Source organism: Tasmannia lanceolata, unplaced genomic scaffold (assembly GCF_043159265.1).
Source record: "Tasmannia lanceolata isolate RefF3 unplaced genomic scaffold, GAP_Taslan_0.1 ptg000044l, whole genome shotgun sequence".
In the NCBI taxonomy this organism is placed as follows: Eukaryota; Viridiplantae; Streptophyta; class Magnoliopsida; order Canellales; family Winteraceae; genus Tasmannia; species Tasmannia lanceolata.
In genome coordinates, this window is record NW_027518721.1 from 14415962 (window position 1) to 14431237 (window position 15276).

Here is a 15276-nt window from a genome sequence, read left to right on the forward strand (position 1 = left end):
ATATAGTCCTCTGGGTTCAGAAAAGGTGCATCTCTTCCAATCATAGCAATGACTGGTGCCTCGGTCTGAAACAAAGAATTCAAGAGTTCCGGTTCGAAGTTCTCAACCCAGTCTAAGTCTGATTCCTCTGTCACAACTGACTCTGCAATCTGCTTACTGTAAAATTCTGCTGGCAGCTCATCTGCAAAGAAAATCTCAAGACCCGGCAGCTTGGTCCCATTCTCATCATACCATGGCTCTGAAAAACCGTAATAAGGGCAATCAGCTCCCTCTTTTCGGAATCTGCCATTCATGATCATACTGAACGGTCCCATGGGAAACTCTAAACCCTTGCGGCGACACTCGGCCCATTTGAACATGTAAGCTCTCATTTCTTGCATCTCCTTGCGAGTTGGCTTGTATCCCAACCCAAATAATCCGTCAACCGCTTTCAACTCAGGCCGCTCAGTCGGACCCTGCATATTCTTTCCCAAACCTGCCCCTGGGAGATATCCAAATCGGCGCATCATCTTGACTACCCGAGTATTGGTGCTAGAGAGAAACATAATTTCTTCACTCATAGCCTCTTTCATGGTGATAGCCGAAACTTCCACTGAAAATCCTGTCAGACTGATATCTCTTGTGTTTTCAGTAACAAGCTCTTGAGATATTTGTCCGACTTCTGGCTCGGGATCTCCCTTGACTGTGATCACCCGGTTGTTTCGAATGAATTTCAGTTTTTGATGAAGTGTGGAAGGGATAACTCCAACCTTGTGCAGCCAAGGTCGACCAAGCAACAGACAAAAAGAAGTCTTAATATCCAATACTTGGAATTCAATGTCAAAGGTTTCTCCTCCGATGACAATCTCAGTAGCCAACGTTCCGATAACGTCCCTTCGAGTATCATCATATGCCAGTATGCCTTGCTCAGATGGAATGAAGTCTTCAGGCCCAAACCCCAGAGTAGTGGCAGTGCTCAAAGGACACACGTTCAAAGCTGACCCATTGTCTACCAGTACTTCTGATACTTTCTTCTGATTGCAAAGCAGGGTAATCTTAAGAGGACGAGTATGATCCTTTCCTTCTGAAGGCAAGTCCTCATCTGAGAAAGATAAGGCTTTTGAAGCCTTGGTCATGGCCACCAAACCGACCAACTCATCAGGAGTAATCTCAACTGATACTTGAGACGAATTCAACTCACGAAGTACAACTTGTCGGTGCTTCGGCGATGCCATCAGTAAGCCCCAGATAGAAACATTAGCTTGGGTTTTCTTGAGCTGATTCAACAAGTTATCTTCTTCTTCCTCAAATTTCTGCTTCTGCCTCTGACTGTCAACCCCTCTTGCAACTTCAGCGGGATTTTCAACTCTAAGCTCAGCTGGTTTGAAGACTCGTCCACCACGTGTGACGTGGCGGAGCTCATCGCATTGATCATTCAAGAGCAACAGATCTTCATCATCTATCTTAAGGATGTATGGGGTTTTTATCTCTTCTTCCTCATCATCACTCACCCTTAGGACGTACAGAGATTCAGATTCTTTCTCTTCATCCTCACACTGGAAAACATATGACTGGTTTGATGGCCCAGCCACATCAGGGTCGTTCCAGGATAATACATATGGCTTTTCTGATTCCACCCACTGATCTTCTCCTTCAAATTTCCAGACATAGGGTTCTTCGGATTCCACAGCACATATGAAGGAAGCAGGATCAATAACAGACTCTTCAGCGCAAATGACATTGACTGAAGGTGGAGGCGGCATTGCATGTGTTGGAAGAGGGTTTCTGGTAACATTTGGTAACTCGATTGACAGCTCCTTCCTATCAATCATATTTTGAATTTGGTGTTTCAAAGCTAAACACCTATCAGTAATATGGCCAGTGTTACGATGATAATCACAGAACTGATCCTCTCTCCAGGATCTCGGCAACGGGTTGGGAGGAGGCTTAATATCAGGCAGCTTGATCTTTCTGTCCTTCAACAGCTTCTTCAAAGCTACGGACAAAGAATATGGAAGGGGATCAAAATGACGAGGAGGCTTCTGCTCCATCGGCGGCCTTCTCACTTCAGTGATTACCCTGGGTGGAGGTCTGACATAATTAACATTATGTACTTCTTTTGGCGCCATCACAGGTCGCTTCCCCTCTCGAACATCAGATGGAATTCTTGATCTCAGGCCTTTAGCCAATGCATCTTCTATCTGGGTCCCAGTCTTAATGAGATGGTTGAAATCGAGGAAATACTGGATAGCCATATGGTGATAATATTGTGGTGACAGATTTTTCACCACAATCTTGATTTGATCCTCATCTGACAGACGATGAGTCATTTGCGCGGCTTTCCTTCTCCATCTGCGGATGAAGGAAGTAAAAGTTTCATTATGGCCCTGCTTCAAAGCCTTCAAATCTCTCTTAGTTACATCGATCCCCTCTTCCATAGAGAATTGTTCGACGAACCTATTTGCAATATTCTCTAGAGTTCGGATCTCCTCTGATTTCAAACTCAGGAACCACTTCTTAGCTGTTCCAACAAGGGATCTAGGAAATAGAAGAGCAACTTGCTCTGGAGATAAACCATGCTGCTGAAGAAGCGGAAGGACTGACATTAGATGGCTTCTAGGACACCCGGTCCCGTCATATTTATCCATATCCGGAACTTTGAATCTAGGGGGCAATGTGACTCCTGGATACAACATAAAATCAGCCATGTTCAACTTTTTCGGGCCTTGAAATTTTATGTTTTCCATCTCTCGGGCTAACATATCCATTCTGTCCGCCATCGCTCTGTCCTCATTGGCTCTATTCAGATTAGGATGACAATTTTCTTCTGCATACTGCTCATCATCAATATCGTCTTCGACATTTAAAACAGTAGGTCGGGCCATTGCAGGAGGGGGAGGAGGTAAAACCGAAGGGTGCTGAGCCACATGCTCCTTGGAGGTAGATTCTCTATCATTTTTCAGACGGGCTATCTCCTCATTCATGTTATTCATCTGTTGAAGCATAGCCTTCATCATCTCACTCATCTCGGCCAAAGCACTTCCAGAGTCGGCCATCTGTGCAATAGGAAATTGGACGGGCGAAGGAATTTCCTGGAGATTGGAGAAAGGTAATGCAGAGGAGGTAAAAGAAATTGGTGAGGAAGAAAAATGACTCAGCCTGGAATCAGCGGACTGACGGGACCAGGTTGATTTTGAAACAAGGATTTTCTTAGGAGCAATGACTGCTCAATCAAGAATCCTGTAATGGAAATATGAACACTAGATTAAAAATTTGATAATTGAGATAAACTATTCTCATCAAATAATGACAAGAGAAACAGAAAACACACTTTCATTGATAAGAAATTTGGGATTACAATTGATGAAAACATCAGTCTTTGATTTCAATTAGATAAACAAATGGTAATTGAAGAAATCAATACGACAAAAATATGATAAGGTCTTCAAGGTCTTTCGATACGGGCTCTCTTTCCCTCGGGTTCTTCTGAAAAATCATTCCGCTTGATCTTAGACGATAGAGCAAATCTCTGACTAATGACTTTGTTTCTCCAGGCAGTTACAATAGACTGGATGAGATCAGGAGTAAGTTTCTCGCAAAGAGGAGGGGTTACGATTCTGGGAGGATATGGTTTTCCCGTAATCTGGTAAAGCAAACGCATGGGTGCGTAGAAGGTTGATTTTTCCAAACCCATAAGATATACAAAGGAATATGGGTAAGTACTAGTAATGACCTGAAGGCATGAATGACTCACCATGTGAAGTTGGTCATGGTCTACATGCTGCAACCAATGGTGCCATTCGTCAATGGATTGGGGTTGGTTGGCCATTGATTGCCATGACGAATGATCCTTAAGGGTATACTTAATGGAATTTTGTGGCTTAAGAATAGTAAGGTTTTCACAAAGCCACAAATAAAGCAGTTTAGCACACCCATAGAAACTATTTTGGACTTTTGAAGGATCAATACGATCTAGTCCTAAGATAGTTTCTGCTAACATAGTAGGAATAGGATTTCTTCCTTTGTTAATCTGGTCTACTATGCCCAGCAGAGCCAATGGGGCAACACGGGGGTCGCCACGAATGATATGGCGAGCAAAAACTCCAAAGATTAAGGCACTACGCCGACAGCTTTGGAAACGGGAGTTAGTAGGGTCAGTGTTTTTAGAAAAAATTTCAATAAGGATATGGTGGACCTCTACATGCGTGCCTTTGAAGCAAGGTAAGGCATCAACGATATCATTTTTGAATAACCCGCAAAAGAGGGAATTAGAAGAGTTTATGTTTGCAGGTTGAATCCAGAGTCCTTCAGATGTGATCTCTAGCAAGGCGCACCAATCTTCAAAGATTGGGCAAAGTTCAAAGGAACCGAATCGAAACGCATGAAGAATGGGATCCCAAAGCTTTGCAACTGCCTGAAGAAATTTCCAATTTATACCAGATACGCTCAAGTAATTGAACGTGCTTATGAATCGATCGATCATGCTTCGCTCATGCTCACGCGGAAGGGTTCTGATGACTTCACTTATCCAAATCTTCAACATATTATTCGACATGATTGAACCTGACATTCAGATAAGATAGAGATTATGAAGGAATAAGAAGGACCTTGCAAATGATAAGAATAATTTGACAATCATTTATATAGGAAGGATACGATTGGTGACAATGGATTTTTCATCTATGATCAGAATGATCAACAGATCAGAAAATAGAACACAGTCATGGAATGACAGAAGTAGGTCATAGGCTGGATCTAAATCTGGCGATGAATATTAACTTTACGATCAAGGAGATCAAGATGATAGATCATGGTCATGAGGATAACAAAGAAGCCATCGGCCAGATCTCAAAACGAAACAGGTAGACAACAAATATATGCACAAATTGAATCTATGATACAACACAAGAATGGTTATCCTCCAAAAAAGGATAATAAAATAGATTATGACCAACAATGACATGTATGGGTCACTGACACTGACGAAAGAACGTGAACGCAATTGATCAAATCAAAGATTCCCATTAAGAGTGAACTTTTAAGCTAACTGATACTGAAAATGGGAACCGAAACAATGCAAACTGACTCTAAAGACTAGCAGTCATGCTCAAAATGATTTGGATAAAATCCGGCAGCATAACGGCTATATAGGGAGGTCAGGGTAAAGTAAACTCATGAGGCAATGATAAGATAGGCTCATGGTTATCTAACTCTATCCACAAAAGGTTCTAGGTAAAATTTGACAGCATGACAGTGCTACAAAGGGTATATGGGTAAAAGGAAATAGTAATGTAGCACTCTGAACAAGAATACTAATCATCTCAAAATGACAGTGTTATGAGAAGAAGGTAATTGGATAAAACTTGACCAAAGTTGAGTCTATGTGACACAGGGTCTAATCCAATGGCTGAAAGATCGAATGACAGATCATGACTATGGTAAGGCAAGTAAGAGTCATATATTAGATATGAAACTGGATAATGAGTGGATGTAACCCACTGAATTGAATAAGGAACTCTAATTAAAGAGAGAAAGGGAGAACCCTAATCTAAAAATCAAAACATATATATATATATATACATATATATCCTAACCAGGGGCACCAGCCCTAAATATATCCAAACAGAGTCAAGATACTTGACTCAAGACAGACATGTGAGTGTACTAGGACCGCATTGTAACCACATAAGGTGAGTTACAATAATCTATACACAGGACAAGGTTCCTAAATCTAGGTTCCAACATGTGTAAGTAACACATGTTCGCTCCTATATGAATAAAATACATATATAAGTACAAGCAAGTCCTAATTGGGTTTTTACTAGGTTAGCAAATATACTCATGTACATAATATATGTAAAAGGAAAGTAGAGCTCCGGACTCAATCAGGTACTATGCATATGATCCATACTTAGTATGTATAACACAAGTGCACCGAGTGCTATACATAGTATGCTTCATTGCTCATCGGCTGCTGTAAACACAAGTGCACCGAGTGTTTACGGGTGCAGCACGAGCGCATAGCTTGAAAATAGATACAACAGCACCAACAGGGTAATGACATCCCATGTGGCACGCATTGTTTCTATCCCGTGGAGCCAATTATAATAAAATCAATAAAAGAAAATAAAAAACAAAATGATGTATGTCTCTGTGCAGTGTGTGAATCCCTTGTTTTAAACACCTATTTGGTGCCCCTGGATTCTAAGCGATTGAATTCCAATTTATAATGATTTTAGCTCAAAATTCTTCAAAATTAATAACAAATGGCATTTTAACAGAGTTAGGCAATGTTCTAAGAGCATCCCCAGCAGAGTCGCCAGCCTGTGGACCCCGATCCGAGAGAGAGGCGGCGGCGGACGTGCCCCACGCGCGAAGTCTCATGATCATCCACGTGAATGGAGAGCTCTACCAGGGAACTCTCGAAAGAATGTGTCTCTCACAGCATGAGTGGCGATATAAAAGGTGAGATACCTCTCGATTCGGGGACTAGCCCAGATTCGAGGCGTACCTTAAACAAAGAAGAGTCGCCTTCCAAGGAAGTGGGCCAAGGATCCCATACTATGCTCTGTTGCAACGGATAACCAGAGATTATAAAAAGAGGGTTCGTGCCTGGTTACGAATTCGAAAGGTCCAAAGAGCACCTCGTCCGCCCAAGTGCAAGCACCTGGTCTCTTAAGCCATTTACTTAATGATTTTGAAGAATTTTGGGCAAAAGTCATATGAAATAGGAATCAATATCTCCGAGAAGACGTCTATCTAATCATGCATGTCTCGGAGATGAAAATAATAAGCACACATAAGATAAATGAAATAAGTGTCATCTGAGAATAACTAGGTTATGAATGTCATACCTAATTGGTGTCTAAGTTCTGATGTGCAAACGCATGCATGCTGCAACTAAAGGTATAGGATCTGTACATGAAAGTAAGAAAACACAGCAAAACATACAACATAAATCAATTCTAAACATAACTGGATAAAATGAATCCTAAAACTCTAATGCATTGACTCGGACCAAGATGGCCGTCCATCCCAGCTGCTCTACGTATCCCGGCCTCGGAAAGAATCAGAGTCAACGTAGTTCGATGCCCTATTCTAAACTACTATGCCTAACCATCTAGAACCGCTATCCTAGACTCAATTCCACTAGACTCGACTGATTTTTAAAGCTTTTTTGTACAATTGCTTAAGTTCATGTGAGTTGTAATTTTTAGGACTCTATATGCCCTAACTAATGCAAGTTGGTTAGCCTTAAGCTAATGCAGGTGGGCCCTACATCCTACGTGTATCTAGGCTATGCAACCTAAGGAAAACCATGGGTTGGTTATATGCTTCCTAGTCTAGCCATCGATTTGACTAAGTGTCTAACCGATCAACTTGAGGCCTCCTAACTCTAGGGACACTCACACGACAGGACACACCATATCAATACAAATCAGGACAGACTTCTAACTCTAAGACATCCAAAATAGCTAGGACAGACTCCTAACTCTAGAGGAAGATCTTTTTGAAAAGGGTTTGAATATTTTTGTATTTTTGGAAGATTTGAAATGTTTATTTTTAAAGGTTTGGCTGGACTTGGGATGTGGATCCCAAGCTGCACTACGTACCCTATGGAAAGGGATCAAGCCAACGTAGTTCCGAACATAATTCCTAACTATTCTCCTAATGACTCAAGATTTTTGAGATTTTTGGTTTTTTTAGATGTTTTTTATGTTTTCAAGGGTTTTTGATATGTTTTTGAATTTTTAAGTGTTTTTTGAAATGTTTTTGTTGTTTTCAAGTATTTTCGAAATGTTTTTGAATTTTTTTTGACACCAGAGAATAGAATCATATCATCATAAGGGTAGGGTAGACTTCTGGAATCCCGCAAAGGTCGGACATCATCCTATGCTTTGCGGGGGAAAAAGACAGAAACACGACTCTGCAAGGGTTGGACAACATCCTATACCTTGCAAGAGCGGATAGAAGAACATGATCTGATGAAAGGTTGTATAAAATCCTAACCCCTATGATGATAGAATTTGATTCCTGAACAAGAGGACTGACTCTCTAGACTAAGGACGGATTCCTATGCTAGTAGACTATTAAACTAAGATAAAGCTCACAAGTAATAAGGAAAAAGAGACCTTGTGCATATTTGGTAAAGGTAAAACACCCAGCCGGGCCGGACAGCTACCTAGCCCTAGGGTGCAACAAATGTGCAACCCAATACTCATAAGGGTAAGGGTATGATGCCAAGCCGAGTAGGATGTTCTCCCAAAACCAAATGATGCACAAAGAGGAGGTTTAGCAAGAAAAGTCTCTTAGATACAGAGGTAGAATAGAGAAAAATTGCTAACAAGAAAAAAGAGACCTTGTGCATATTTGGCAAAGGTAAAACACCCAGCCGGGCCGGACATCTACCTAGCCCTATGGTGCAACAAATGTGCAACCCAATACCCATAAGGGTAGGGGTATGATGCCAAGCCGAGTAGGGTGTTCTCCCAAAACCAAAAGACGCACAAAGAGGAGGTTTAGTAAGAGAATGAGACTGGGTAAGTCTCTTAGACACAGAGGTAGAATAGAGAAAAATTCTAACAAGACTAGGCAAGTCTCCTAGGCACAGAGATGAGATAGAGAAAAATGCTAGCAAGACTGGGCAAGTCTCTTAGGATGGGCTTGGGCTATCACCTTCATCGCCCTTGCAATGAGAGGGGATTCTAGTATCTAAAGAAAATTAACAGCAATCTATAAGACTGTGTTAGTCTATCAAAGAGAAAAGAAAAAGCTACCAGATAATTGCAAATTCCACTCTATTCTTATAAAAATAAATCAAGTGCTAAGCAAAAGAAGAATTTTCAATAAAAAAAAAACAATACACAATCTATAGCAATCATAAAATGGCAAACAACATTAATTAGTCAACACCAGCCGCTGGATAGCCTAATAAAGTAAAAGAAAAACAATATCAAACACTTCTATGCTCAACTACAAACACCACCCCAATATGGGGATGAAATCAGATGATGCTAAAGTAATCATCTGATATCATATACATATGATAATATTTCTAATCTCGCCTTGAGATCAGACAGTACTCATGTCGATGATATCGAATAGAGTAGTCATCTGATCTCCTTCTTCCTATTAAACAATTTATTTAAATAAAAGTCGAATGAGTATAATAAATGAATGTCCAAAAGAAAATCAAGACTAAAAAGAAATACTTTTATTGACATAATAAATAAAATGAACATAAAGACTTATGTTATGAACAGAACCAACATGATGAACTGAACAAGTGTATGAACCATGTAAATCAATAATATAAAAAATGAACCAATGAAAGGCTGTTACCAGATATGCTGTGATGCTAGTACTCCCAAACATGGTTGAACAACTCATTAAGTAATGTGAAAGAATAAAAATAAAAGATATGGGGGTTTCCTTTCTTTTTAACTATGAAACTATAATCATAATGGACAATTTCCAAAGCAGGACAATACTACAAAAAGATAACTTGCTATACATATCTCTAAACAAAAATAAAATAACAAAAATTACTGTAAATATTTTTATGATTCTCAAAAATATTTTCTACTGAAAGAAATCTTGAAGTTTTAAATGTTCTCAAAGAGAAATCATAGCAGGCTCAATATTGTATAGATTCATACAAAATTATCAAATTGACATCTACCTGTAAACTCAAATCATTTTCCTACTCAACATGTTAAGCTTATGTACATTTGTTACTTGCAGCTGATAATTATATATATATATATATATATATATATATATATATATGGACATAATAGATCATTCAAACACAAAATTTAAATAGATCATGAAACAAATCATGCAAATAAATCTATAACATGTACAGAATCATTTAATTTTTAAGTTAATAATTACAATTACTAAATATATATATATATATAATAAATGAGAAATTTCTGAAATATTGATTTACAATTAGACACATACCTGATAAAATCCCTCTGAGGATAAAGCCTGCCTAATTGATATAAACTGAGAGTGATGTTACGGCAACGTGATATTCTGCTTGCTTAAAGCTCTCCAAAATCATCAAAATTACAGAAATCTCACTCAAATTGAGCAGATCTATCTTGAACTACTGCCGCATATTCCATTTATAATGAAATACAATCAAATCGGAGAGTGAGATGCACTGATTCTTCGGATCTTGTTAGATCTCAGCAGGATCAACAAAACTCAGGAAAAATGGGGAAAAATGGAATTCAATTCAGTTGAACACGTCAGATCAGCTGATTTGACCGGTCGGAGCTTGACTGGAGTTCTAATTTGCCGGCCGGAGAAGAAGAAGTGATCGGAGAAAATAGAGCTTAGGGAAAATCTATCTCTCTTTCTCTGATTTGCTTTGCACAGATCTTGAGGTAACAGTATTTGAACCAAAAGATTATACGGAGCTAGGGTGCTGAGGAAGGAGATTATCCGGAGCTCGAATCCGCCGGTGGACTCACGGAAAGAAAAAAAAATCGGAGTCTTGCCGGAGAAGAAGGAGTTTGATCAGAGAAGGATCGGATGGTGGAGGATGTTGCTGGAGATCCGATGGATCTGATCGGAAAATCCGATCGGAGATGAGAGAAACTCGAATCTCTCTCTCTCCCTCTCTCTCTGTTATGATGAGATCTTCCCCCTCCTTTCAGCGAAAATGAGAATCTCTTGGTCGGAGCAAAAACCGGAATGAGGCCGGAGAAGAAAGAGCTTGTCGGAGAAGTGAAATAGGCCGGATTCCGATCGGATCTTAGCCAGAGAAAGAAAAGGGAGAGGGTTAATGGATTTAGGGAAAATCTCTCTTGCTCTCTCTGTTTCAGAGATCTCTTCTGTAACTGGAAAATGACCGGAAGCCAGCCGGAGTATTGCCGGATCTCAGGTAAATGATCGGAGAAGAAAAGCAAAACCCATTCTCTCTCTGTGCGATTTTCTCTCCTCCTCTGTCAAAATCTTTTTTTTTTTAAAATGAGCTTAAATTTGTATTTATAGAGAAAATAAGAGAGTTGATATCTGCACCACCATTTTGATGAGGCGCGCGGTTGCGCGAAAAGTGATGGGCGCACCATGCTATCGTGTCCTATTCGGCCAATGTGCGCACCGCTCCAGGATAAATTCGCCCCCTCTTAGGATAAACTTACCCTCCTTCTGCGAACTTGACCTACGACCTTGTTCGACTCGTTCGCTAGGCAAACGAACTCGGATTTTGACGAGAATTTGCAGGGACCTTGCTGGGACCCTAACCTAACTTAGGGTGAAATTTAGAGTTTTAAAACATTGGTTTGGTTAGGTTTTGCTCAAACACGGGAGGCTTAGGGTACGGTCAAAATGGGGTGTCTACAGTTTCACACTAGTTTTCTACTTCTGTTTTATAAACCTTAAACTTTTCCAACACTTCATCTTTATGACTAAGTAAATATACATAGCAAAACTTAGAATAATCATCTATAAAAGTAACAAAATACTTTTTGCCTCCCTTTGTAGGAACACTATGTATATCTCATAGTTATGTACTAGGTCTAACGTATTAGTAGTTCTATCTACTATGGCAAATGGTTTAGTTATTAATTTAGTTTGCATACATATTTTGCATTTATCTACTAAATCAATTTCACTTTTTGGAATTAAATCTAACTTAACCATATCATTCATTTTCCTAGTATTAACATGTCCTAAACGATTATGCCATAAAGATAAAGAGTCAACAACATAAGCAAAGACATTCACTATATTAATATTGAGTTTAAACATCCCTTCATACATATATCCCTTTCCAATAAAAGTACCCCCTTAGAAAGAATGAACTTGTCAAATTCAAATACAAGCTTGAAGCCATTCTTGTTAAGAATGCTTCCAGAAACTAAATTCTTTCTCACTTCAGGTACATGAGAGACATCGGTTAGAGTGAGGCGCTTGCCGGATATAAATTGCAGTTCAACTTTGCCTCTTCCTTTGACTTCTGCCGTCGACGAATTGCCCATGTAAATGACACTTCCATCTTCAACTATTTCATAGGTCAAAAACAGATTCCTGTCTTTGCAGACATGCCTCGTGGCACCCGAGTAAATCTACGAATTATTGGCATCTTCAAGGATATTCGCCTCTGAAATCATGGCCACAAACTTGTTGTTGTCTGTTGGTGTTTCCAACTTCTTATCTTTAAGAAGTCGACATTCACTCTTGTAGTGACCTGGTTTGCCACAATTGAAACAAGCACCCTTCATTTTCTTATTCTTATTGTTCTTCTTTTAAGGGTGTTTGTTTCTCTTCCGATTGCCTTTCCCTTGTTGGTTCGATTTATTAACATTTTCCACCAAGTGTATTTTAGAGGAAGAATTCTCATGATCTTTATGATCTCTAATTCTTGACTCTTCCTCATTCCTGAGGCATTGAGCCAAGTCATCAAGAGAAATTTCCCCTTTCTTGTGTTTAAGACTTTTTCTTAAGTCTTTCCAACTTGGCGGAAGTTTGTCAATAATTGACGAAACTATAAAGGAATCATCAAGTAAAATGCCTTCCAAATGAATTTGACTCACCATGTGTTGGATTTCATGCAGTTGATCAATAACAGGTCTATCATCTACCATGCGATAATTCAGGAAACGACTCATAGAGAACTTTTTGCTACTTGCATCCTCCGCCATATATTTTGCTTCGAGTGCATTCCAAATCTCGCTCGCAGATCCCATTCTTTGATATATGTCGAATAAAGTATCCGACATAGCATTGAGGATGTGCCATTTGCAGATGTAATCATCTTGTTCCCACTTCAGCCTTGCACGAGCCTGCGCTAATGTCTCATTTTCAACGGCTACCGGCCTTGGGGTGGTGAGAACTCGAACAACTTAGAGCGACGTTAGGATGAAGTGCACCTTCTTTTGACATTGCTTGAAATTCCCTTTGTCAAATCTCTCAAGTTTGACAAAGTCTTGGGACATATGACGGATTGAGTACAACGCCATTAAAGCAAAGATAAATATGTCTTAAGATTGTTGGAGAGTAATTTGTATCTGTAGGAGATGAAATATAGAAATCATTTTGCTTCAAGGCGCAAAATCGCTTTCCTTAAGACAAATTTCGCCCCCACTAGAAGTGTGCAAAGGGGACCCGCGAACTGCCTCCAAGATACAATGAAGCCAGTAGAAATGTCCTACTAATATTTGACGATGCTATGCACAAGCGGAGTCAAATCCGAAATGCCCTTGGAGAATAACAAGCCTTAGAGAATCAGTCTAATTACTGTTACTTCAATATAATAATAATTAGACAAAAGAGAGTATAATTGCAGTAGAAAAAATGAATTTGGAGGGATACAAAAGAGAGTATAATTGCACTGGAAGTCTTGAGAATTGCACTAGAAATGGATAAATTCGTTTTTCTCTTGAAATGGTTGGGTTCTGCAATTTTTATAGAGCCTCTGGTGACTTTTCAGTATGAAAAGCACCCCTGTATAGTAACTTTCCAGTTCGGTTTGAATTCTGGCCATTAGATAGCGCCCATACGCGATTCAACGATCCAGATCAATTCTGGAGTGGCTGTTGGGATATTTAAAACCCCGTCCTTCCCCATAACCGTTAGATTGTGACTGATCGCAACTCTATGGTTCGAATCGTATCCGATCGCCTCTCGACCGTTGGGACGATCCAGACGCAACCATTCAATCCGTTGGCCCAGATCTCACCCGACCAAACACTATCCGTTGGAGTACACTAGGCCCGCTGGGCCAACCGTTGGGCCCGAACCCAATGCCCAACCCAACTAAATGGACCGAACCACTCGATCTATCCACTCAGCCAGGTCTAGATCCAATGGCTCGGATCAAATCTAAAAAAATCAAAGGCTCGGATCAAATCCTAAAAAAGCGCTAATAAAGCACCACTATGCACCTTATAGCCCATTGCCCATTGCCCACCCCGCGCGTGCGCGAGCGCGGACGGTTTCGACCATGGCTAAGACACATTGTGCACTTAAACAAGATAGAGGAATGGGTAAAGTAATATATGCCCATCTCCAACTTTTCTCTGGAGCAATGTGGGACTATCTTTTCAATGCACTTCTACACTCTTTCTAAAAGCAAAAGCAAAAAGCAACTTTGTAAAAGAAAAGTTTTTCTTATCTAAAACAACTTAAAAAAAATATTTTCCAAAACTTGTTTTGACCACAAAATACTTGATTTGAAAAATCTCTAACTGATTTTATATGGACGGCCCTGTAGCAACATTGCGCAGCCAAAAAAAATTACCATAGGGCCCATATATTTGGATGATCTATACAATTCATTTGTGGTCCCATTAGAGGTTGGTCCTTATTTTGCAAATAAGAATATTTTGACTTCATCTTATTTGCAACTAGACATTAAGATCTCTTTCTTGTAGGGGTGTAAACGAGCTGAGCCGAGCTTGGCTCGTTAAGCTCAAGAGCTCGGCTCAGCTCGTGCTCGAACCAGGCTCAAGCTCGGCTCGGCTCGCGAGCCTTACCGAGCTCAGGTTATATTAAGGGCAATGATATATTCACACCCCTCATCTTCCCTGGACAGCCCTATCTAGTGTAATTTGACTACTCATTTTACACCACGGGGGGTGTTCCAAGTAACAAATGGGGTTCCAAAAAAGAAGTGACATATTTTGCCTCCCCCTTTCACTCCCTGGTCAACCCTTTTAGTGTGTCTATATATATATATATATATATATATATATATATATATATATAGAGAGAGAGAGAGAGAGAGAAAACGGTTCCTACACATATGTGTAGATAAGTTATCTACACACTAGCTTAAAATACAGTGGGGGCCACATTATTTGGATGATCCAAACCATTCATTTTTAAGGCCCTCACATAGATAGGGTGTCCACAAAAAATCACATCTATAGAATCATCCTAACCATTTGAACTGTGGAGACAAAAAATAGACTAATTTGTGAAGGTTTAAAGACATCCATTTTACCTCCACAAATCGTAGGGTTGGGATGATCCTATGGATCTGATTTTTTGTGGACACCCTATCTATGTGAGGGCCTTAAAAATGGATGGCTTGGATCACCCAAATAATGTGGCCCCCACTGTATTTTAAGCTAGTGTGTAGATAACTTATCTACACATATGTGTAGGAACCGTTCTCTCATATATATATATATATATATATATATATATATATATATATATACACACTAGCTTAAAATACAGTGGGGGCCACATTATTTGGGTGATCCAAGCCATCCATTTTTAAGGCCCTCACATAGATAGGGTGTCCACAAAAAATCAGATCCATAGGATCAT

General features: G+C 39.8%; 1 protein-coding gene across 1 annotated transcript; it reads right to left on the reverse strand.

The window, feature by feature from the left end:
* Window positions 1-444: 444 nt before the first annotated feature.
* On the reverse strand, window positions 445-2963 carry LOC143863333 (uncharacterized). Its single transcript, XM_077374017.1, has 4 exons — window positions 2445-2963; window positions 1317-2222; window positions 807-1199; window positions 445-531 (listed from the first exon to the last, which is right to left on the reverse strand). The coding sequence occupies exons 1-4, from the start codon at window positions 2961-2963 to the stop codon at window positions 445-447; spliced, it is 1905 nt and encodes a 634-aa protein (XP_077230132.1).
* Between the last annotated feature and the right edge of the window lie 12313 nt (window positions 2964-15276).

Bases quoted from the DNA above. Each gene is read 5' to 3' on its own strand.
- LOC143863333 (XM_077374017.1), bottom strand. From the start codon at position 2,963: ATGAATGAGGAGATAGCCCGTCTGAAAAATGATAGAGAATCTACCTCC. The intron at 2,223-2,444 runs GCAAATAGGTTC...ATGGCTATCCAG, and splicing joins TCCGAACTCTAGAGAATATT to TATTTCCTCGATTTCAACCA. The intron at 532-806 runs GTATTGGATATT...GTTTCTCTCTAG, and splicing joins CCTTTGACATTGAATTCCAA to CACCAATACTCGGGTAGTCA.